At 39.7% G+C, this 23,914-nt stretch overlaps 1 protein-coding gene and 1 long non-coding RNA gene across 15 annotated transcripts in view; one reads left to right on the top strand and one right to left on the bottom strand.

Annotated features, from left to right (window-relative positions):
* The window catches only part of Fer (FER tyrosine kinase), a 368,133-nt gene that overhangs the window by 215,123 nt on the left and 129,096 nt on the right, over positions 1-23,914 (bottom strand). For 8 of the 12 annotated variants that reach the window (XR_006062831.2, XR_006062832.2, XM_076549751.1 and 5 more), the window contains exons 8-9: positions 21,908-22,030; positions 13,474-13,663 (exon numbers count right to left, since the gene is read on the bottom strand). Coding sequence is in view for 6 of the 12 variants with exons in the window: in XM_076549751.1 (XP_076405866.1) it covers positions 13,474-13,663; positions 21,908-22,030 (313 nt within the window). In the remaining 6 variants the exon portion in view is untranslated. Of the gene's footprint in view, positions 1-13,193; positions 13,369-13,473; positions 13,664-21,907; positions 22,031-23,914 lie in introns of those variants that run through there. The other 4 variants (XM_076549752.1, XM_076549753.1, XR_006062830.2 and 1 more) reach the window with 3 other exon arrangements.
* LOC107403048 (uncharacterized) overlaps positions 16,850-23,914 on the top strand; it is a 33,840-nt gene continuing 26,775 nt past the window's right edge. For all 3 annotated transcript variants that reach the window (XR_013043995.1, XR_013043996.1, XR_013043997.1), the window contains exons 1-2: positions 16,850-17,428; positions 21,926-22,143. This is a non-coding gene — a long non-coding RNA (uncharacterized LOC107403048). The remainder of the gene's footprint in view (positions 17,429-21,925; positions 22,144-23,914) is intronic.

Genomic DNA, 23,914 nt, shown 5'->3' with positions numbered 1-23,914 from the left:
TTTGTTACCGGGAATTCTAACAGCCTGTTCTACACTTGAAAAATATTTATTTGCTGAATCTATATAGCAAGTACTATGCAATATCGAACAAGCAGAAGTAAATACAATTAAAGTGTCTGTTCACAAACTGAATTTGGGCATAAATAGGTATTATTGGGGAGAAAACACAAAATAAACACACACACCTCTAAACAAAGGAGTTAATACATATATCAATACACATATTAATATTTAATCCATGAAATGCTGAACTGTTGACTATTTTGTTAGCAAAAATATAGTGGTTACAGTCACTGTTGTAGTAATTAATGATAAAGATATTAGGATATGGCACCATATAAAAAAGACAAAGGGCAACAGGTTAAATGATGAGGGTAGGGTGTGAAGGGCCACAAGTGGACTCATTATAGCAATGTAGCCAGAGAAATCTCTTAAAAGAATGGCCTTTGAAATGCAAATTAAAACTATTTTGAGATCCCAGTCGGATGGCTAAGAAAAGAAAAGAAAAAAATGAAGACAAATGGTGGTACAGAGGAACAGAATCATGCACTGTTGGTGGGATGGCAAACTGGTGCCAATGCTAATAAAATCAGTGTGGTGGTTCATCCAAAAACAGGAACTAAATCTGCCCTGTAACCCAGCTATACACTCATGGGCACATACTCAAAGGACTCTGTGCTGCCATAGAGACACCAGCTCATCCATGTTCATCACTGCTCTGTTCACAACAGCCAGGAACTGGAAAGAGCCTACAACTGCTGAACAGATGATGAAGATTCCTATGTGCTGTAGCATTTTAGTCAACTGTAAAGGAGGAGGAGATTGCAGTAAATGGATATACCTGGAAAAAATATATATTGAGTGAGGTAATCAAGGCCCAAAAAGACAAATATCATATGTTCTCACTCATCAAATCAGTCAAATCCTTGAATTTTGTTGTTTTTAACTTGCGATATCTGTAGAATCCAGGAAACTAGAGAAGAGTAATTGGGGAAGGGAAAAAGATCTTAGGAGAGGGAGAAGAGTAGAGCACATGCGAGCAGGGAAGGAGGAGGTTTACATGGGGAAATGGAGGGTAGGGCAGAAAATAGGAGATAACTTACACTAAAGACATTTGGAAAAATCATGTGGGAAGCTATAAGCTTCTTCCATATTATTTTTCATATAAAAAAAGTCAATGGGAATTACCAAGAAGCCATTGATTGTCCAATAAAAAGCCACTGCCAAGTGTCAGATACTTCCCTCACATTGTTGGTCAGCAGTCAACTGGAGACACTCCCAATAAATAGGTTCGTTTGTTCTTCAATGCCCATGAGAACATGATGGTAAGACACTATTCACTTTAGTCACATGACATGGAGACATCAAGTCCATACTGACCATGAAGCTTCTTCCCCAATGGCTAGCTTTCACAATAACTCAAGGTGCTTTTCAAGGCAGCTGGAGGGGAAAGGTCACCAACAGTCCTAACCAGCTTTGAACCCTCAAAGTTACAATAACCAATGGCATGGCAAGATATGCCCACAAGTGCAATGGTGGCACAAATGCCATGGGAATAACCACCTCCTTTCTGATTGGATTCAAGGTCTGCTCCACAGGGGGAAACACTTGTCATATACTGTAAGTCTGGCCAAGAATGGCTGGGAATGCTAGGGGTGAACCAACTACAATGACCTTGTTAAGTGGAACTAGTACCAAACTACTCTTTGTATTTGTATCCCTATACACATGTGGGATGACTCATTCCTAATGGGCTTGAGGGCCAGCCAGCCCAAACAAGTGAAAAAGAAACTTTCTGAGAGCCAACCTGGATCTGCCTAAGGGCCTTAGCAATAGCAACTGAGACATGATCTGGAGATGACCTGGACCAATGAGAGGCAGCCATGTTACACCAGCAGATACATATTCATCAGACCTCCCCACAGGGTGGGGTGGAGAGTATATAAGGCTTGCCTCTTCCTGAATAAACTGAGCTTATTGTTTCGACATTCTCCCAGAGTCTGTGCCATTGACTCTGCACCTACCTGGGACCCTCCCTCAAAGGGAACAACAGCACAGGACCCTGCTACATACAGATAGATTACTACAGCTTCCAGACCTCATCAGAAAAGCTGCTATGTATAGTGGACAGCAATTAATGCAGAAACTCAGAGCTGGTGCAGGTGCAGAGAATAAGTGTCTATGGAATACTCAGCCATAGATGGGACATTTATATCATAACCACTCCTGCCAACACTCAGGGAAGAAGAGGCAGAAAGATTGCAAGAGCCACAGATTGGGGAAGCCTGGGAAAAAAAGTGTCTCCTGGAAATGGCAGGACCGCTGCTCTCATGACCTCATGGCAGCTGTGGCTGCCTGTACAGACCTGCACAAGATCAAGCCAGTCCACACCCCAGCATGGAGGGTGGGAGAGGGGGGATCCTTAGTCCCAACCCAACCTGAGGGCCCATTACCAACAGTTTATGGCTAGAGAGAGAGGGAGAGTGAGGGTTTTTCTTAAGAGTGTGTCCCCTGGGTAGTGGACTGTTTGTTCTCCAGTAGATCGCCTACATCCATGACCATGCATATACATAAGCAGCACAAATTAAGAAAAAAAAGAAGACATGAAGTTGAGTGGCACTGGGAGGTGGGTCTGTGAGTAGTGGGAGGGGTAAGGAAAACATGATCAAAATGTATTAAATGTGTGTAGGAGATTCTCAAAGACTAAAAATACATATTTGAAAAGTACACACATGCACGCGTGCGCGCGCACACACACACACACACAAATATCCTAAGAACTAAAATAATGAAAGGACGGTAGTTAGTCCCTTGAAAAATCCAGGCGAGAATAGTGTAGAGAAAAGACATATCAAGGCAGAAAAGTGAGAAGCTCTGTGTTTTCAAAGCCCAATAGACTAGAGTGGCTACAGTGAGGACGAGAGGGTAGCTGCTGATAGGAGTTGGTACTCAGACAAAATCATATAGTTCAAGATACCGTAAGGAATGTGAATTTTATACTAGTGATGGAGATGCCACCGGAGGATCACAGGCAGAAAAATAACAGCTCATTCACACAATGAGATCACTCTAAATAGGAAATAAAATGTAGGAAGGGCAAAGGAGCACACGGGTAGACTGGTAAATGGTTCAGACCAAGTTCATGGTGAGTTTTACCTAAGTCATCATAGTAGAGATACTGACAACAGTTTAGGTCGGAGTGGAATGTGCAGGAAATGTAATAGGAACGTGCTTATGTAGTGCATGGGAGACCTGTAGAAGACTGAACAGTAGGTGATTCTTCCATTTTGATTTTGGTGTGAATAGCTGATTGAGGTGTGAGGTTATCCTATTTACACAGAAATGAAAGCCTGTCTGAGTGGCAAAATCCCTTGTTTGGTAACTCACATGTAAGCTCATCGGTTCAATTACAGAATAAATTGTTCAAGTTCTAAGCCAGTGTTTATAAATTAAGATTATTAAAAGTGTCTTAGTCATGAAACAGCCATACCTTATATATTGGCATTGGATGAAGTAAAGAATTTAAACTCAGAAGAAAGCGTTTCTCTTCATACTATAAAACTATATAGCAAGGTAGTGGCCTCTGGTACGCATGATAAAAACAGAGCCTCCGTATATGCATTTGCTTTATTCCTTAAAAGTAAGGGACCAGGCTATCTCAATTACAGGTGTTGTTTTCTGACAGTGAGCTCCCTCTGCTGGTAATTCCCTACCTGGAATTACTGTACCATTAAAAAGAACTAAGGTATATTAACACAGAATGTAGTCTCCAACATTAAATATTAAAAAAAAAAAAAAAAACTTAGGAGATGCTACAATAACATTTTCTCTTATTTATAGTTCCTATTTAGTGAACTTACCCATATGTAAGGCGTTGAATTAAGCATTTTTACATATTACTTTATTCAACTTTCTAAACAATTGTATGATTGCTTCAAAACTTGCCCCTTCTAATTACCAAGGAACCTGATTTCAGAGAAGTTACACATCTACCCTGTGGCCATACAGTCATATTTTAGATGGATTTTCAAACCCTCTGAATGCAAAGTTGGTCTACTGGTTTAACCTCAAAGCCCGGATAAAATGTAACCTTAATGTCAGAAAACTGATGGATTTCCACTCTACTGAGATTTAGAAGTTCTTCTCGGAACTGTAACCACTCAGGAAGACTGTTGGGATGAAATACTGCCTTCTACTCAGCAAACTGGCCATCACATGGCAAAGAGTAACTAAGGATGGAAGTCTTGTTCTTAGCACTTCACTTAAATGAGTCAATACAATCTACCACAGGAGACTTGGTATTTCTCTAAGCACTAATGAAGCAAATTGTCCATCAAATACTCTTGGGAAATTTCAATTTTGTACCATGATAGATACCAAAAAAGTTTTTTTGTGGAACTTTTAACATTGGGAGTGGGGTGTCTCTGACTCATTTCCTTCTACTGGGTTGCCTCATCCAGCTTTGATATGAGGGTTTGTGCCTAGTTTTATTACACTTTATTATGCCCTGCTCAACTGATACCCCTGGGAGGCCTGCTGTTTTCTTAAGGGAAATGAAGTAGTGGATCTGGGGAAAGGGAGGTGGGAGACCAAAAGGAGTGGAGGCTGTGGTCGGGGTATATTGTCTGAGAGAAGAATAAATTTTAAAAAAGAAATGAAAAGAAAAACTTTCCCTCCAAAATGAAACATGTCTTCATTAAATTGCAAAATTTTCAGAACCCTGCAATTATTTATCTTTAAAATCCTTAGAATCTATATCAATATTGACTTTCTATAAAGGCAGCAAAGAAATTTATTAGGTAAAATTAATAACTAGGAATAATGAGACATTAATAAGCAAAATACATCATAAAACTATAGTCCAAAGTTGAAGACTGAAATTTTCCAGTCAATCACCATCAGTAACAATATTTTTAATCCTAACAAAGGGAAAATTAGAATTATAAAAAACGTTTCTACAAACATAACAATTATTTTAACACAAAATATTCCCAAAAATTTTAAAGATAACAGAGATGTTCATTTTTTAAAAAATAAGGAATTGACTAAATGCTTTAATGTTATATAGAGAGCTATCCTCAAACAAGTATAGAATATCTATTATCCATTGCATATTCCAACTTCAGAGGAGGAGTGGTACTGAAACCAAACTTTGGGGTTTGGGTTGGTTCTTGTTTAGTTTTCTTCTGAGACAAGCTTGTGTCAAGCTGTATAGCTGGCCTTGAATTTACAATATCACCATTTCAGTCTTCAGAGTAACTGGGATTATCAGCAAGTATACTGAGCCCAACCTAAAAGGAAAAAACTTCCAGCACATCCATGCTGTCCACTTGAAGTGAAGTCAACTGACAGTTGTATTTATCACCCTACAGAACGGTGTCATGGCCTCCTCTTCTCCTGAGGGATTCTAGATTCTGTATTAGATGTTTTTCTGAAGCACATCCCTACAGTAGCTGCTGTGATGTCATCAAGGGTTACATAGTACGTGTGTGACAGTGGTCACACCGTGTCAGTGTGCAGGTGTCTGCTATACATCTTATTACATCTAAATACAATGAAAATTTGTCTTTCCTGCACGGTGACATGCCTTCTTTTACTTAAGATTATATGACTTCATCTTCTATTTATTTTTACTTTGAGACGCCTACAAAGTAATGGCTTAAGAGTAGTAGCCATACCTATAGGGCATGGTCTACATAGTCTTGATATCTTATTACATTTCAACTTTTCCTGCTTGTAACTTCATATTTTGCTGAATTTTATTGTCTTTAGCTACCTTAATGGTCTATGGAATAAGTCAGGAGGCAAGTGTTAATTAACAACAGTTACAGCAAGACAAAAAGTCTTATGGTATGATGTTTCTTATGGTCAGAGCTAGTAGACATCTTGACTAACCATCTAAGGCAAAAGTCCTGGGATCTTTCAACTTCTGCACAGTCATTCCACTGGGCTGCTATCCTTCGGGATAATAAAGTTCTCTGATCATCAGCACTTTCACACCTCTAGTCAATCAGCTAATGGACTCGGCAAAATGAGATGGATACTGAAATGTCCCCGTGTGTTCTGATCCCAAATCAAATTGTATGGCTTGCTTGGCACAAAGTCACAGCTGTTTCTGGCTCAGAGAAGTAGGAAAGGGGCAGTATTCCCACAAATCAGCCAAGAAGCCCATGAGAAATGACACAATTAAATTAGGCTTTCATATTCCTATGGCAAGCAAAAGGCCAGTTTTTTTCTTCATGATATGGGTAGACCATGCTTGTTTTAATCTCCATCTTCCAAAAACCTTAAGTACTTGCACTCATTATCCCATCACCATAAAAGCATAGTATGACTTCCAAAATAGAAACAATTATGACTTAATTCCATAGTACAACTTTCCAAATTATAATGAGCAACCACTAAATTAAAATGAGACCTCTAAATTGTATGCTGTCATCAAATGCTAGAAAGTGTGTAGGCATTAATTTCTGTTGGTAAGTTAAACTGCCAGTGAAAAATCTGAATCAACTTGTCTGTATATCTGTATCTGTATAATCTTACATTTCTTTAAAATACAGAACTACCACATGGCTTTCACTCCTAACTCAAGACTCTTCTGATTAAATACATTTTTATCGTATAACACAGCTATACAAGCGCAAGCTGACAGTAAATATTCACTGCATCATACAGGAAAAATGATCAAAAAGTCTAACCTGTGTTTACTTAATCTTTTTAGATATAATACAAGAATCAAATCCTTCAAAAGATAAAATGATACTTAAATTGATTACAATTAAATAAAGTCTATATAATTCTATTATACACAAAGCCAGAATAAAAATGTGTCTCGGTGTTTTTGTGATGATCTGAATTCAGCTGAAGTCATTCAAGCATTGAGAGAACAAGATAAGAGTCTCCTCACCTGCACTGGGGCCCAATCAATGTCAAAAATATTGAATGTTTTATATCTAATAACTTGGAAAAGGCTTCTAACATCAAAATATACAGACATTTGTAATAGTTAAATACTGCTAACATAAGCTGTCTCTAAATACCCATGACATAATTTACAATTGAAGTCACTACATATAAAGCACTCCTTAACCCCATAAGTGCCACAGTAAACAACATTTCAGATGTCTTTTTTTCTTTCTACTTTTCCTTCTGTTGCTGCAATAACAACATTGTGACCAAAAGCAACTTAGAGGAGGAAAATCTGCATTTGGCTTACACTTCCAAGATAAAATCCGTCACTGAGGGAAACGAAGGCAGAGTGAGGCAGCAACTTGAAGCAGAGACCATGAAGGGGTGCTGTTCGATGACGCACTCCCTGAATCACATGCTCAGGTAGACTCCTTATCTAGTCCAAGGCCCCCTGCCCAGCGGGCTGGGTTCACCACCATCTATTAACAATCAAGATAATCCCCCCAGACAGGCCCACAGTCCCGTGTCACACAGGCAAAGCCTAAATTCAGGCTTTTCTCTTAGATGGCCCTAGATTGTATGAAGTTGATAACTAAAGCTAGGACAGGTTCCTAAATTACTGTGGACATTTTCCATTTCATTTTATCATATTAACTACTCCCTGATAAAAACTTCTGGGAAACAGACTTTCTTAAAATAGTAATTTATCTCTTGACCTAAATCTTGAACCAAACAAGACTGAAGATTCTTAAATTCATAATTCCCAAATTGTTGCCATGGGGCAGATTTTATTGAACCATAAAACAAAATTCTGACACCTATAAGTTAACCTTTCAGTAACTTTGAATAGTTGTCACTGAGACTATGAACCTAGTCAGTGCCTGCTGCCTAGAAACGCTTACCTTCCGCACTTCCAGGTGAACAGTGTAACAGAGTCCAGTTCACGGGACGGATTAGTGATAAAAACCTGAGAGCAGAGCAGGGCCGACAAATGGGTCCCATCACAGCGCCCTGTGTCCTGCAGGACTTGTGGGAGAGCGGGGTGAGAAGAGGAGCTGGAGGCCAGGGCTGCAGTCACAGCCGTCTTGTCCCTGTTCTTCATCGCTCTTTTGTGTTTTCTTCACCCACCTCCAGCTTTGGCATTCTCCGCTTCTCTCCCTCTTTACCCTTTACCTTCCTCTCTCGACTCGGGCAACCTTCTTTCCCTCACCGTGTCCTGTGCAGCTACTGAGGTCTATTTTTCCTTTGTCTTCTTCCCTGGTTTCCTTTAACGGCTCGGAGACAAAGGGTTGGGCTGAAAGCAAACAGTTTCCTCCAAAACTGGATTTTAATCTGCACAGCACAGTTCATCTGCTGCCCAGTTTGCTGTAGAATACGAACAGTGTTGAGGTCCATAACAAGCGTGCCTATCTTTTGTGTCGTTTCGTTTTTATTTTTGCTTCATTGCTGCTGCTGTTCTGCGAGAAAGGGCCTCGCTATGTGTGCCTGCCTTCGACTCACGGTTTTCCTGACCTAGCCTCCTAGGCGCTGGCATTAACTGGTGTTCACCACGCCTGATTTGTGCATGTTCTCAGAGGAAAAATGAAACAATTAACTACCACTGTTTTGAAAACTGGCTATTGGAAAGATTAAGTCTGGTGACTCACAGTAACTAAACTTCTCAAAAAACAACTAAAGTTCTGCCTTGATCATTGTCACTGGATCCAATCTCATTTGTCCCCTTTCCCCCTCTGATCTCTGTACAGATGCTACTTTACCAGGAGAGTCTCCCTTGACCTCTCTACACAAACACACATTATTCACATCCCTCTTCTGGCACTAGTTGCTACATTTTCCCAAAGAATTTCCCACCAAACATACTCCGTGTTTAATTACTTATATGCTGTCTCTACCAATGAGAAGAAAAGACCCTGGCAGAACTTAGGTGGTCTGAATGCGCAATGTCCCCCATAGCTCATATATTTAAACACTTGGCCCCCAGGTGGTGGCACTGTTTTGAAGGTCTATACCTGGCCTCACTTCCTGTTCACTGTGTGCGTCCTGTGTGGTGATGAAAATGTGACCAGCCAGCTTCCTGCTCCTGTCCATGTCTTCTCATCTGTTGCCATGTATTCCCTGCCAAGAAGATCTACCTCTCTTGAACTACTAGCCAAAACAAACCTTTTCTCCCAAAGTTGCTTTTCCTATGGGTATTCTCTCACAGCAACAGAAAAGTAGCCAATACCGGCACAAAGAATTATGTGTCTTGTGGCTGTGTTGTAAGACTCTAAAATAGTACTGAATGGCTGCTCTGGTTTCTCTTCTGTTGCTGTGACAAAAACACCCTCGCAAAAAGCAACTTTGGAGAAAGGGGGGTTATCTTAACTTACTCCAGGTTTCAGTCCACTACTGCAGAACACAGCAGCAGAGCTTGAGGGAACTGGTCACGCCACATCCACAGTCAGCAGAGACATGAATGCACACATGTTCACTTGTTTGCTTGCTTGGCTCAATCTTTCCACTCATCGAGTTCAGGAACCCCTTCCAAGGGAATGGTGCCACCCACAATGGGACGGATCATCCCATAACAAATATCTAAGACAATCCCCCACAGACATGCTCATTGGCCAACCCAATGAAGACAATCCTTCATTGAGAGTCTCTTTCTCAGGATTTTCTAGATTACATCAAGTTGAAAACTAAAAGTAACCATCATAACACCTGACCATCAATAAATAACCTACTTATTGAATGAGTAAGCAGAAAAAGAGTTATTGTATATACATTATTATAAAATGAAATCTAAGATTCAGTTCATAAAACAAGCGAAATGCATCAGATAATATTGTATGTTCTTCCATTTATGTAAAAAAGAACAGGAAGCATATATTTTACATGCATGCTTCTATTTGCAGATAATACTTCTGGAAAATTACTTCTGAGGAAGAGAATTGGGGAGTAAGCAAGGGACATTCAGACACATGTACATGCCCATGTATACACACTGCTACTCAAAGGCATTACATTAGGCTTTGCTTTATCAATTAGAAACACACAGCATAATCCTTCATAGATCTATTAACTCACTCCTACAGTGAGTATATACTGGTTAACTTATACATGAACTAAGATATAATTACTTTAAAAAATGTAAAGTAGAACTATTTGTTTTACAGTGCTTTCAATATACAGAATAAACGTATACTTATTGCCTCTCTTCGGTATCTATGGAATGGAAAACTCACAGATGTTTAAGAAGCCTGACTAATTACAGACAGAAAAGATGCTCCAGTCTTCTGACTCTTGGTCTGCTAGTCTGCTCAGTACAGCATTTGGTGAGCAAGGCTCACAATGAAGATTTCATGTCAGTGATTGAAAGAAAACGTACCTCACAATGATAAAGATAAAACGCAACAACACTGTCAATCTACTTTCATTTTAGAGCAGGTTAGTGTTCTTAGCATAAGACTGAACAGCAGACACTACTGTGAAGAATACTATGAGCCATAATAACAGACAATTCTTAAAAGGTCAGATACTTCACAGGTTGAAAATGTAGCATAAGAAGACTATTACTACTGCTGTTCAACTAAGAACAGCTACTCAATATATGCAGAGAAGATAAATATATGTTGTGTCTCAGTCTATCAAAGGGTTTCACACAAAATGCTAATTTTGGAAATATCAAAGTGAAGCCTGTTCTCTTATAGGAGAGCTAAACATGTCTTAGAAGTAGGAAGGCATTCTATGGCTGCCTTCAGCTCGAGACACATAGATCTGACATACAAGCAGATCTTTCATCAAAATCACTGTATTTGGTCCAAAGTTGTCATAAAACAAACAAGTAATTCTGGGGTGAAAAGGAAGTCTAATTCCTCAATTAACAGATACTGAGATAAAGCTTATTGTGTTCTACTACTAGACAGTTAATAAACTAAAAAAAAGAAGTGTTTAATAAACGAATAGTAAAGCCAGAGCTTATGTTTCCTTGGTTATCAGAAAACCCTGATGTTTGCAGAACTACACAAGGGGAGTCTACACAGAGCCCACACTCCTAACCTGACTCAGAGGATACAATGTTCTAATCTCAAGAGCTATAGAACTGATGTCCAATATACACACGTAAGTCCTCAGTTCCCTGAGAGGCTGCCCTTTCCTCCCTGAACAGTATCCTGCTTTAATGTCTCCTACTCTACAGAAGGGAGGGAGATAGACATAGAGATACAGGTAGGTAGACAGACAGACAGATGATAGGTATACTGAAATCTGCAACACATGACACTGTCTCTTCTCCCAATGTCCCTTCTTGTCCTCCTGTCCCTCAGGCCCTGCCCCCTCACACACAGTCTAACTTAGTTTATAATGCTATTCATTAAACGATGCTTAGTCATTTGGGAGAAAACCATTTAAACCTTATACTTTTTATTTTCAATGAAACTGAATATATATATATATATATATATATATATATATATAATAAATACTAGTTGAAAAAAGTCAAAGAATGCAAAAGTTTCACCAATACAGTGGAAGTATTAACAACAAGAACTGTGCATCAGATGTATTCCTTCATCATAAGTATACTACAAAGCATTTAATTGACATCAGTTTGTGGGAAATCTTATGTAATTTGTAAAATATTATCCTATTATTTTAAACTACATATAACATACAGTGTTACTTTTGAAAACCTGGTGAATTTTTCAATGAAAGCCTTACTAAATTTTCATTTTGGTTTGCTTTGATTTGAGATGGAGTTTTCTCATATTTCCTATGATATCTCCATCTTTCCTAAGCCTCTCAAGCATTGGAGTTAGAAGTGTATACCACCATCACATGGCAAATTTTTAATTTTTAATTAAAAACTTACTAAAGGCATTGTTTCAATGAGTAGATAAGAGACACTTATAATCACTATTTCAATTACTGAAAATAAATTGAAGACAATAAAACAGGCAGCACTATTTAAAACTAGCAAGGTAGTATCATTGGCTATAAAATCATATAAATAATCTAAGAAAAGAGGCTGATGGTATGAAAGAGCAATTTCTTTCTTAAACTTTATTGTCTATTCTCTATGAAAATACGTTTATTCAATTGAATTAGTAAACATCTTTTCTTTGATAACTTAAGAATTAAACTCTAAAGGTTCAGAAATTCTTAAATCCATGCTTTTAAATTATAGCTATCCATTGAGAATAGCTATTATCTGGCAACTTGAATAACTACTTTTTATTCTACCACACTAATACTAGTATAAGTTATATGCACATTAAATTACTTAAAATAAATTATGAAGTATTATAATCTAAGACTGTCAAACCATCAAGTAATTAAGTAGCCAATTCCACACTCATATGCAGGCAAAGAAATGTTACAAATAATAATCAAACAAAAAGTAAAAGGTTTTCAAAAGCCAAGTGAAAGAAATCAATGTGAATTCTTCTGAAAGAGTATGTATGTCCAGAAGGTATCAAGAATCATAAAGGAGAAAAAGAATCCCATGGACCTTTGCTCAGATCCTGACAGAAAGCATGATACTGGAGAACAGACCATAATATGCAAAGTGATGTGTACATCAGCAAAATTCAATTGATAACAAAAGCAGCAATGATTATAATATTCAAGTACTTCATATTCATTTCTATGAATATGTTGTTGCAGTTTTAAGTATGGTCTGTGGAGACATTTGGATCTACTTAACACATTATATTATTTAAGATAACATAAACCGCAAAGTTACTAAAATGCTGACTATAAATTCTTTAATCAAAATACTTCCATCTATGGAATACATCGAGCTGCCCAGAGAAAACAATAAACACTTACCTCAGAATTTTTCAAGCATTGCACTCCTGAAATTTTGGCCTGCATAGTTCTCACTGGGCATATGAATAAAAGGACTATTCTATGCATAATAGGTTTAATGGGATCTAGATAGTATCCACTTGTCACTGTAACATAACAGTCTAGAAACTCTGCCAAATGTCCCCAGTGAGCAAAATTGCTCCAACATCTATGTTGACAGATAGATGAGGTAAGTAGGTGGGTGGGTGGATGGATGGATGTATAGATTAGATAGACAGATTGATATATACTAGGCATTAAGCAGATGAAACTAAAATTAAAGTAAATTTTAAGTTCGTAAATCTGAATAAATAAAGAATGAAAATTTAAGCTAAATCACTTTTTATACTGTGAAAAAAAGTAAACACAGTATCAATCTAAGGCAAATGGAGTTTCATGGTTCTGAACAAACAATAGCTTTCTCCTCATTCTAACTTCTATCTTGAACTGAACCCTACCTTCCTGCTGCCTCCCAGGAATAAAAACAACTGCAGTCTGTCCTTCCAGTTTCGAAGGCAAGAGAAGCGCTTTCTGTCCTCTGAGTCTATGGGTGGCTCCTGAAGTGCTCTCCAGGTGACCTGAGGTGACTGACAGGTAAGTCTATTCTGTACTTAGAAATAAGTTTAATAGGACCTGCATGTTAACAAGAGTAATAATCTGTTACAGCAAACCAGAATGCGTTTCGTGCTCACTTATTACCCAGACCCTCTGGCCGGTGGTGGACGCTCCCGAGCTTACCATCGATGTGACTGATCGCGCATCTTCTTCGTAATTCACCACGGGAGGCGGTTCTTTCCCGTCATTTTCTTGTACTTTTTGCTCCAATAATTCCTTCTGTGCTGCACACTTTGCCTCAGTGCATCTCAACTGCTGGACTGACTGCTTCAACTCTTCAAGTGCCTGTTTTTGGCCCAGAAGCAGCACAATGCTACAACAAAATACAATAAATATATATTATTTCACCTCAACAAGAAGTGAAAGCAGTAATGGAAAAGTGTGTGTGTGTGTGTGTGTGTGTGTGTGTGTGTGTGTGTATTTGTATCTCTGTATGTGTATCTGTGTCTGTGTCTGTATGTGTCTGTGTATATCTGTGCCTGTGTGATTATGTGTGTCTGTATCTATGTCTATGTGTTTTGTGTGTGTATAAGTGTGTACAAGTGTCTATGTGTATGTGTGCCTGTGTGCGCCTATGTGTGTGCCTGTGTGTGTGTGCCTATGTGTGTGTGCCTGTGTGTGTATGTCTATGTGTGTATATGTGTCTGTGTGTTTGTGTGCAGATTACACTTTTGTAAACGTTCATTTCCTCCACAGCACTCCTTCACAATCATATAAAATATGAAAACAGATTTTAATAACAATGGCTACTGGATGTCAGGATTAATAAAATGGAAATAAGTCATTCAAGACACTTTAAAATAAATTATGGTCTATGGCACTTATTTTCTTTTATACATCAACTGTCTACCTCACCAGGAGCTAGGCTTAGAAGTATAAGTCCTAAACAGACTGAAAAAAAATGATAAAAATCAAAATATTAACTTCAAATCTTAAGAATTAAATACTTAAAAGTATCACATGTTCCTGGGGTAAAATTAATAAAATTAAGGAGATAGCCTGTGCACTGAGCTGTATATTATGAGGTATGTGTTTTGAATCAGGGAACATTAACATGGCAGGGATTCAAACTTGACGATGACCGAGTGAGCGTTAAGTCTATGAATCTTTCTCCTAGGAACAAAATGGAAACAAGAGATTTTCCCATCCCTCCTTTAGAGAGCTGGCCCTCAGGGCTCCACACAGTGGGAACTGCAAGCTAATTTCCCCACAGGAAGGCCACCAGAAAGAAAGAAAAAGTGCTGGCAGGAATGTCTACCCCATAAGTATAAGATACTAATACCTTAAAAGTAAGTGCACCATGCACTGTGGTAAGTTATTAATAGACACAGACTGGACAACAGGAAATGCTTCCGAATTAGATAGTAAGGCAACTGACTTACAAGATCACAACATACCCAGAATAAATACACAGAGATAAGCACACTCAGCTATTTAGCTGTGTCTTCTGCTGTTTGGAGAACTCCGTCCCGGTCTAACTGAGCAGGACACAACCTCAGTGATCGTGAGGAAGAATGGTGGTGCCCTCAGTAACGGCTCAAGGCATTTCAGAGAACAGGGTGAAGTTGGGGAAACTAGACTTATGATAAAAAACATTTGGAGAAGACCTAGAAATGTCCAGAAGACAGACTGCTCTAAACAGCAGAATTTAATAAATGATAATTACCATGTACATCATCATCATTCAGTAAATCTGTGACCTATTTTTAAAATCTGTACAGATTTCTTGGTAAATTCATGCTGGCTTGCGTATTAGTGGGTAATTGCTTTTCTGCAATAAATTGGCACTTCTGTTTCTCAGAAAATCAATTCAGAGAATGTTAATTTTTAAGACAATCATTTTTGTGAGAAAAAAATACTAGGAGACCCTGAAAAAGATTATATTACTATACTTTTTAAACTTTGTGGGGGTTTCTTTCTGACACACATTCCAAAAGCAAAGTACCGCAGAAATCATGACTACAACAACAGTACAAGAAATTATTCTAGAAATTATATCAGGTAAGATGTCATAATACATTCATATATATATATATATATATATATATATATACACACACACATATATATATATATATCCAGAAGATTATTCAAAAATGATTTGTCACAGATAGCCATAATTATTATATGCTTAAAAGTAATACTCTAAATGCACTGAATCAGGAGTCTTACATAAAGGTTAACAAAAAAATGCAAGAGAAAGTAACTAAGAAGGGGTAATTGCACAGGGCAAGAGGAAGGAAAACACACTTCCTCTGTAATGAAATTACAAAATTATATATAAGGGATAATAGTTGCAAAAAGTCAATGTTAACCAAATAGCCAAACAAAGAAAATTAACTGTGCATTTACAGGAACAAACTCACACAGACTGTGGTAGCAGGCTCGGGGCTGCACAGATTCAAGCTGACAGGGTCCCAGAGGAGGAAATGGGTTTGGGTTCACAGGTAACTAAGAAGCTATCTGTAATTGGAACCCATCTGCAAAGAAAAAATTACTTTGCTCCAATAACATCTCACTGGGTATAGTAACCACACTCCAGGGTGGAGAACCCTCGGCCTGGGTCTCTGCATTAGAGCTCATAACCACGTGCTACCTGGCTGAAAAGTAAGAAAGAAATCGAATGACAGCACTACTGCTACCTCGCAGGGCCAGTGTACTGGGCACTCCTGGTTCCGACATAAGCTGGGATAAATCTCTTAAACGGCCCTTCAGAAGCTGTGAATACTGGGAATTGAAGGCACATATTAAATTCAAAGATGTAATTTAAGACCCTACTATATGCTGATAGGACAAGTAATTCTATTAGGTAAAAATTTATTAGGATTCTATTATTTAGAAATAATTTAAGAATATGAACATATAATAGAAAAATTTTAGAATATCTGAAGAAATGTAATTTTAGTGTTTTATTACTTTAAAATAACAAAGTATCTGAAGATAATAAAGTATTATAAAAATAAAGATAATACTTTTTCTAAAATACAGAGTCTCACTATATAGCCCAGACTGGATATTTATGACCACACCTAGCCTTAAAAAGAATCATAAGTTCATGTTTTTAACTACAAAATTTATTCTCATTACATATGTGTATTTATATAGAGAAAGATGTCTAGACTTATATGAGGACTGATGGATAAGTAGGTAGGTAGGTAGGTAGGTAGGTAGATATGGATGGCACAAACTAAGGACTTGCCCAGGAAAGACTGAGGGGAAAAATATAAATGTATCACTGTAGAGTCCTATTCAGAACATCTGTTTAGCAAAAGATTTTAACATATAAATATGGAGGCAAAGTTCAGTCCACCAATTCCTGAATCACTGAGAGCTAGCAGTAACTGTTCAGTGACATCAATATACTCCATATTTTAACACTGTACGCTGACGCTAACAATAAGTACTCGGGATAACAAAGGCTACATGATTGGGCCCATTAGGACTCACCCCTGAAAACCCGGCCGTGCTAACCCTTCTAACTCCTAAAAATTCTATTAGCCTGCAGGGCCTCCGTGGGAGGTTGGGTGAAGTCCGAGGCCGGCTCCACCCCTACCTGTGGGTACCTCTGTTCCAGGGTGCCCTGCCTGGACGGGCCTCGGTACAGGACTGGCATGTACTATGTATGTCCCCTGGGCTGAGATGCTGGAGGCCGATGCCCGAGGAGGCTGAACGTCCCAGCTCCACAGCCGCCAGCGCTGTGGGGGCCATTAACGGCACACGCCCTCACGCACGTGTGAGGCGGCATCGCGAACTGGAGGTGGTGAAATTTTCAAAGAAAACACAGAAGAGGAGGGGCGCCAAGGAGGAAAGAAGAAACACAATGCAGAAAAACCTGATCCAGGCAAAAGAAGAGAAAACTCTCACGCTCCTCCTGGGTGAATAAAGACTGCAAAAGAGAGCAGCCAGCCCCGCCCAAACTTGGGCAAAACTGTTATCAGGAAAGATTCAGGAGAAAGCTTGTACTTTCTGGAGATGGGTATTTTTGTACAAAAAAAAAGAAAAAAAGAAAAAGAAAAAAGAAAAAGCCAAAACTTGGTGACTGGGGAGACAGGGAAATGGACCTTGTATAGATGTAGAGGTAAGAAAACTATCCAAGGCTTCTTAAGTAGTGGGGAAAGGTTTAACTATTTGGAAGCAACTTTTGTACGGTATTTTAGAAAGGAACGTGGCATCAAATGTCCATTATAGAACAAGATGAATGGTGTTGACATTCACTCAAGAAAGACTACTGAGCCGACTGGGAAGTTGAGGCTGCACAGGGGGCGGGGGGGGGGGGGGGGAGGCGGGGCATTAAGATTGACTCAGCTGTGGGCAGGGGAAACAATGAGCACTTCTATGACATTCAAACAGGCACACCAAGTAGGCCAATCGTAAGTGATAATAATCAACATAAGTCATCTTCAAGCCATCTAGAGAAGAGACCCACCGCCTAGCAACATGCCTTCAGAAACTCCAGACTGGGTTGGCTGAGTGACGGAGAGGGAGCTAGCAAGAGTGACACCAACAGGGGTCATCTTGACACGGGAAGACATCAGCAAAGTCAGATGTGATGAAGAGGTCCGGAAAGACAGCTGCCCTATTCCAGGCCATGGGTGATCTCTGAGATGCTGATTTCTACAGTAATGGGGCAAAGGCTAGATATATGTGGGTTAAAAACTAAGTGGTAATTGAGGGAATGAGTGAGAACTACTCCTAGAATGAGTTCACACTCAGAGACGAGAAGACAGAGGGTAAATGGGGGAAATACTGAGAATAAAGAGGGCTTCAGCAGTTGCAGGTACAGCTGAGTGGTACAGCATTGCCCAGCAGGTGCCGGCCTAGCCATGTACCCAGCACCTCAGAGATGGGGGGTCGGAGGACTTTAAAGACTAGTCAATACTGAAAAAGTAAGTGTAAGGACCCAGTTGGGAGGGAGGAAAGGGTAAATATAACAAATAAAATAATAAAAATTTCTGGGAAAACAAAAGATGGCCCTACTTTATAAAATCACAAGATATGACTTAGAATAAGTCAATTCTACTGTAAAAAGATGGGCATTAAGGGTGGGTGCTAAGAGGAAATGTGTGTAAATTCAGGGATCTAGTTCCCCCAAAACAAGGACAAAGCCATTTAAATGCTTTAAATGGCTTTAGAGTTTTCTGTGATACAGAGGTTCATCTGCTGATTAAAATAAAGGAAGTGAGAAGATCAGAAATTTGATAGAAGTAGAGAATAGTTGAGAGTTATGCCAAAAACTAAGAGCGGGTGCAGATGAGAGAGATCTAAGACATCACAAAACCCTTGAGAGCTTTGAAATCTGAAGGCAGTAATGAGAGCCTGAGAGTCGGCAGCTCATCCATTGTGCTCCGGACTGGGGAGACCATGCCCACGTGCACTGCTGGGGTTTCTAGCCATCACAACGGACTATCGGGAACAAGGCAAGGCCAGGCTAAGGAGAAGAGGAGCTGTTAAGGTGCCCTCTGTGCAAGCATCAGAACATGAGTTCCAATCCCAAGCACCCATGTGAGAGCCAGCTGTGTGTTCCTGTGACCTGTAACTTCAGTGCTAGGTGGGGGGCAGGGAGCCAGGAGGAGTCCTGGAGCTCACTGGTCAGCCAACATACCCAAACGAATGGGTGCAGGGGTTCAATGGAAGAGCCTGACTCAAAAAACAAACCAAAAAACCCACAAATGGGATGATTCAGGATAATGAACATTAAGCTTTAGTTCCACATGCATACACACACACACACAGAGAGAGAGAGAGAGAGAGAGAGAGAGAGAGACAGAGAGACAGAGAGACAGAGAGAGACAGAGAGACAGAGAGACAGAGAGACAGAGACAGAGACAGGGTCGGGGAAATGACTCAATTGGTCAAGTTCTTGCACACAATCATGAGGACCCGAGTTCAATCCCTGCACCCACAAAAACAGGTTACTGCCATTGCTCCAGGTTACCCCACTGAAACTTGATAATCTGATCCTACTGCTAAAAACACCACCGTCTTTGATCACAGAACATGGAGAAATCAAGCCGATACAGGCCTACAAGCTTCCTTCCTGCTAGCTGGGTTTTATATGCAGACTGTTGGAGAAAACCCATCAATAGTCGGACTCAGCTGTGAACTTTGCAAACGACAACAGCGACCGACCTGATGAGATACAGCCATGTGTGCAACAGTGGCATGAGCGCTGGGGGGATCCACAGCTTTCTAATCACACTGAAGCCCTGGCCTAGAGGAAACTCCTCCCTGGACTGTAATCAAGACCATGACCCTGTGCTGATGAGATCACAGGCAGGACTACTACTGCTGAGCAGGCACAGAATTAAAGTGCCTCCTAAGTATGTCCTATGGACAGTATAACTCTCAGCTACACCAGAGAAGCTTCCTCATGCAGTGAATAGTGATTAATACAGAGACGAGCAACCAGCCCAAGTACGGAGAATTGTGTGCCCATGGAAGGAAGGCTTAGCCCAAAATGGGACTTCCAGGTCACACACTTTCCTCCACAAGGCTGGGAGAACACTGCGGAAGAGGGAGTGGAAATACTCTTAAGTCAAATGTCAGGAAAGACTACTGCAAAGGTATGTCCCTTGGACACTCATGACCTCACCGCAGCTGTGGTTGACAACACAAGACCTGCACAAGATCAAGCCAATCAATATTCCTGAGTGGAGAGCAAGGCCTCACCCTGAGTTAAGGAGCTCCTGGCAATTAATAACTGCTGAGAAAGGAAGACTCAGTCTTCTGCAGCAGTGCGGTAGGGTTGTCCCTGTTCCACTGGGTGGCGCCCTACACCTATGTGCACACCAACAGTACAGACTGAGTGTATGGGTGGAGGGGGAGAAGAGGTGGAAGAGGAAGAAGAGAAAGAGAACAAGAAGAAGAAGAAGAAGAAGGAGAAGGAGAAGGAGAAGGAGAAGGAGAAAAGGAGAAGGAGAAGAAGAAGGAGGCAGGAAGGTGGGGGGGGGGATAAGGTAGTGTGGGAGGAATTGAAGAGTAGGCAATGAGTGTCCATACAACCTAGATACATTGAGTTCATGCACACAATTACTAAAGAATAAATGATAATGTAAAAAGCCTCTGAAGCCAAGAATACAAGCACATATCATCCCACTGCTAGGGAGTTAAGAGAATCCCGGGGGTTTAGTCAGCCCATCGAGTTGAGTCATCAAGTCCCAGCCCAATGAGAGACCCTGCCTCTAAAAATAAGGTGGAGAGCAATTGAGGCAGACACCTGACATCGAACTCTGGTCTCCACACAGATAGATGCACACATCTTGGACCTACACACATGAGAGAGTACACACATCTAACACGTTCTTGTACCTGCACACATGAGAGAGTACACACATCTAAAATACATTCTTGTACTTGCACACATGATTGACTATACACATCTATCAAAAGACAGAGATGCACACATTCTTTTATCTGCACACATGAGAGAGCACACACACCTAACACATGTTCTTGTACCTGCACCCATGAACAAGTACACATACCTAATACATATTCTTGTACCTGCACCTATGAACAAGTACACACATCTAACACACCTAACACACATTCTTGTACCTGCATGCATGAGTGAGTGTACACATCTACCAAAAGACAGAAATATACTAAGACAAGTAAAATCAAAAGAGCCAGAAAGGTATTTTCAAGTCAGAAATCAGCTAGACAAACACCAGGAAAGCCAAAATAATAAAGTAAATCTGGAGCTGATTTCTATATGCAAAGGAGATCAGTGCATTCTAATTAATTTATTTGATTCCTTTTAAGACAACAGCAGTCAATTTCTGGATAACACTTCTCTGTATCCTTTTACAAAGGGATTTACAGTAAGTCTCATAAAAAAATAGATGTTGAGCAGCAAAGACATCTTGTAACAAAGAATTCTTCATGAAGTAGTTCAAACTGTTAAAACATAGGCATCTGATCGGAGCATTATCTTTACAAACACAACACCATTTTCTAGGACACAGCTGTCTTAGGGTTTCTAATGCTGTGATGAAACACTATGACCTAAGTCATCTTGGAGAAGAAAGGGTTTATTTTGTTTACATTTCCAGGTAACCATCCATCACTGAGGGAAGTCAGGGAAGGAACTCAAGCAGGGCAGGAACCTGGAGGCAGGAACTGAAGCAGAGGCCATGGAGGAACACTGCTTGCTCTGCATGACTTCCTCAGTTTCCTTTCTTATTCACTCAGGCCCAGTGCTCCAGGGGTGGCACTGTCCTCAGCGAGCTAGACCACCCCACATCAGTCAAATGCACCACAGGCTTGCTTTCCCACAGACCAGCCTGGTGGGGGCATTTTCTTAGCCGAAGTTCCCTCTTCTCAGATGACTCTAGTTTGTGTCAGGTTAACATGAAACTAGTCATTGAACATCACATTTCATAGAAATACAAAAAGCTTTCCAGAGTCATATGATGTAACTACATGAAATTCCACCATTTTAACATGAAAACTTCCATTTCTGGAAATGCCATATCCACAACAGCATGTAACAAGTATTTCTGTAAAAAGACATCCATGTGTCTGTATTCTTTCAGATGGTATTTCTGTTACTCACTCAGACTTCTTTTCACAGGTCTCAGAAGATTCTTCAATCCTCTTCTCCAGCTCCAGGACAGCCTCCTCCTTGTTTAAGAGCATCTGCTGTGTCTGCGTGAGCTCTTCTGCTAAAGTCTTCAGCCTGGAAGGAGGAGCCACCATTACCAACAACACACTAAATGTGCTGATCCGCACATACACAAACTTATGAAGTCGCAGAGGCCGAAAGAGCAGCCACCTGGAATCTACTTTAAGGTAAAATTTCAGGTCCTTGGTTACATTAGCCATGTTCCAGATGCTAAACAGAAATGTGGCTACTTTACCTTCTACTGGATGACACAGAAAACATTACAATACTCAAAGTGAGTATTCTGGAAACTAGATAAAACTGTATGTAATGTAAGAGTCAATGGTATATGAGTGAAACACACATCTATGAATAGTGTCTGTAATCGTGGATGGGGAAGCTAGTGCTCCTGGAAATTGATATCTGCAGTCTTAAGCAAGCAAGCAAGCAAGCAAGCAAAGGAATGTTTGTTTGTTTGTTTGTTTGTTTGTTTGTTTGTTTGTAGACAGGGCTTCTGTAGCCCTGGCTGTCCTGGAACTTGCTGTGGGTCCAAGCCTCAAACTCAGAGATCTGCCTGCCTCTCTGGGATTAAAGGTGTGCAAGAACACAACCAGTCAGTTCTTAAAATTGAAAAGACAAAAAAAGTCAGGAAAGATTAAAAAAAGGACTAAATATCATGTCCTAGGAAAAGTACGCTTTTGTGAAAAGATCACACTTTTTTGTTTCCACATTAACATGTATTTGCATTCTGGCTGTGCCCATCTATCTGAGACTCAGAAAATTCTTCAACTCACAAACTTTTCTCATCTGTAATTCTGGCACTGAAGTAACTGCTTCTTTAGCATTGTTTTTAGAGACAACTGAAGTAATGCATTACATACATTATAAATTAACTACATTTTGGTAGGGTAAGTGGCAATCAGTATATTTTTCATATATTACCTTTTTTACTCTTTATAACAATCTCCCATGATAGATATTATTACATTTATTTTATTTTAAAGAAAAGAAGTGAGAATCAGTAGTTTGGCAGTTGAGACTGATGATAAACTGCTTCTATGTTCATATATTATACTGACCTAGAAGTATCCTCTGTATTAGATTTAAAGATAATTTAATATACAAATTTAATATGGGCCAAATAATTTATGGCTGCATAAAATGTATTCAGTCCTTAATGGAAATATTTCTACCATACACATACACACACACACACACATTATATCATATTAAAACTTACCTACAGACTTTCAAAGTAAGACATTCAGGGAGGTTTGAACTCTTGGGAAGATGTGTCTGTGCCTCCCCAGGAAGGTAACAGTGATTACCTACCCCCTGTGGGTAATTCGGGCCAGACACTAGAGGAGAGGTAAACAAGGTAGAGGAGGCACAAGCACACAGCGTCACTGAAGTGACCGACTGGGGGAAATCCCTATTTATCATCTCATGTGCATGCGTGACTGGATGTATATATACTAAAATTATGGGATGTATAGCCCATGCACTTGTAGTTCTATGACAGTACCTACTCATGTGTCAATCAGGGTAAAGATCTATCCCATTGTTTCTCCTGAGGAACACTCTTTCTTCAGCCTACACTTATAAAATGGAACCCCTAAACGAACTCAGACTCTTGAGTCACACACTTGCTTGGGCTAGCTCCTATTGTATGGCATGTGCTCCATACTTTTACTCTCACTTTTAATAAATGTATGCATTCACTACTACTATTCCATGTCTTTTCCAATTCATTGATCAAGACACAAAGAACCTAGACTTCATATCATAGAACAACGAGGCCCCACCCAATAACAACAGGAAGTCAAAAATATACAAAGAAAACATCAAATTATCTCATTCTACAGAAATCTGAATTTATTTAAAGTGAAAGAATTAAAAGTAAAAACTCTGAAGTACAGTTATAAGCAAAAGCCTTCTTACTACAGAAATCGCCTAGAC

This window comes from Peromyscus maniculatus, chromosome 13, assembly GCF_049852395.1.
Source record: "Peromyscus maniculatus bairdii isolate BWxNUB_F1_BW_parent chromosome 13, HU_Pman_BW_mat_3.1, whole genome shotgun sequence".
NCBI lineage: Eukaryota > Metazoa > Chordata > Mammalia > Rodentia > Cricetidae > Peromyscus > Peromyscus maniculatus.
Note: the sequence above shows the minus strand (reverse complement) of the source record. Positions and strands in the feature narration are given on the sequence as shown.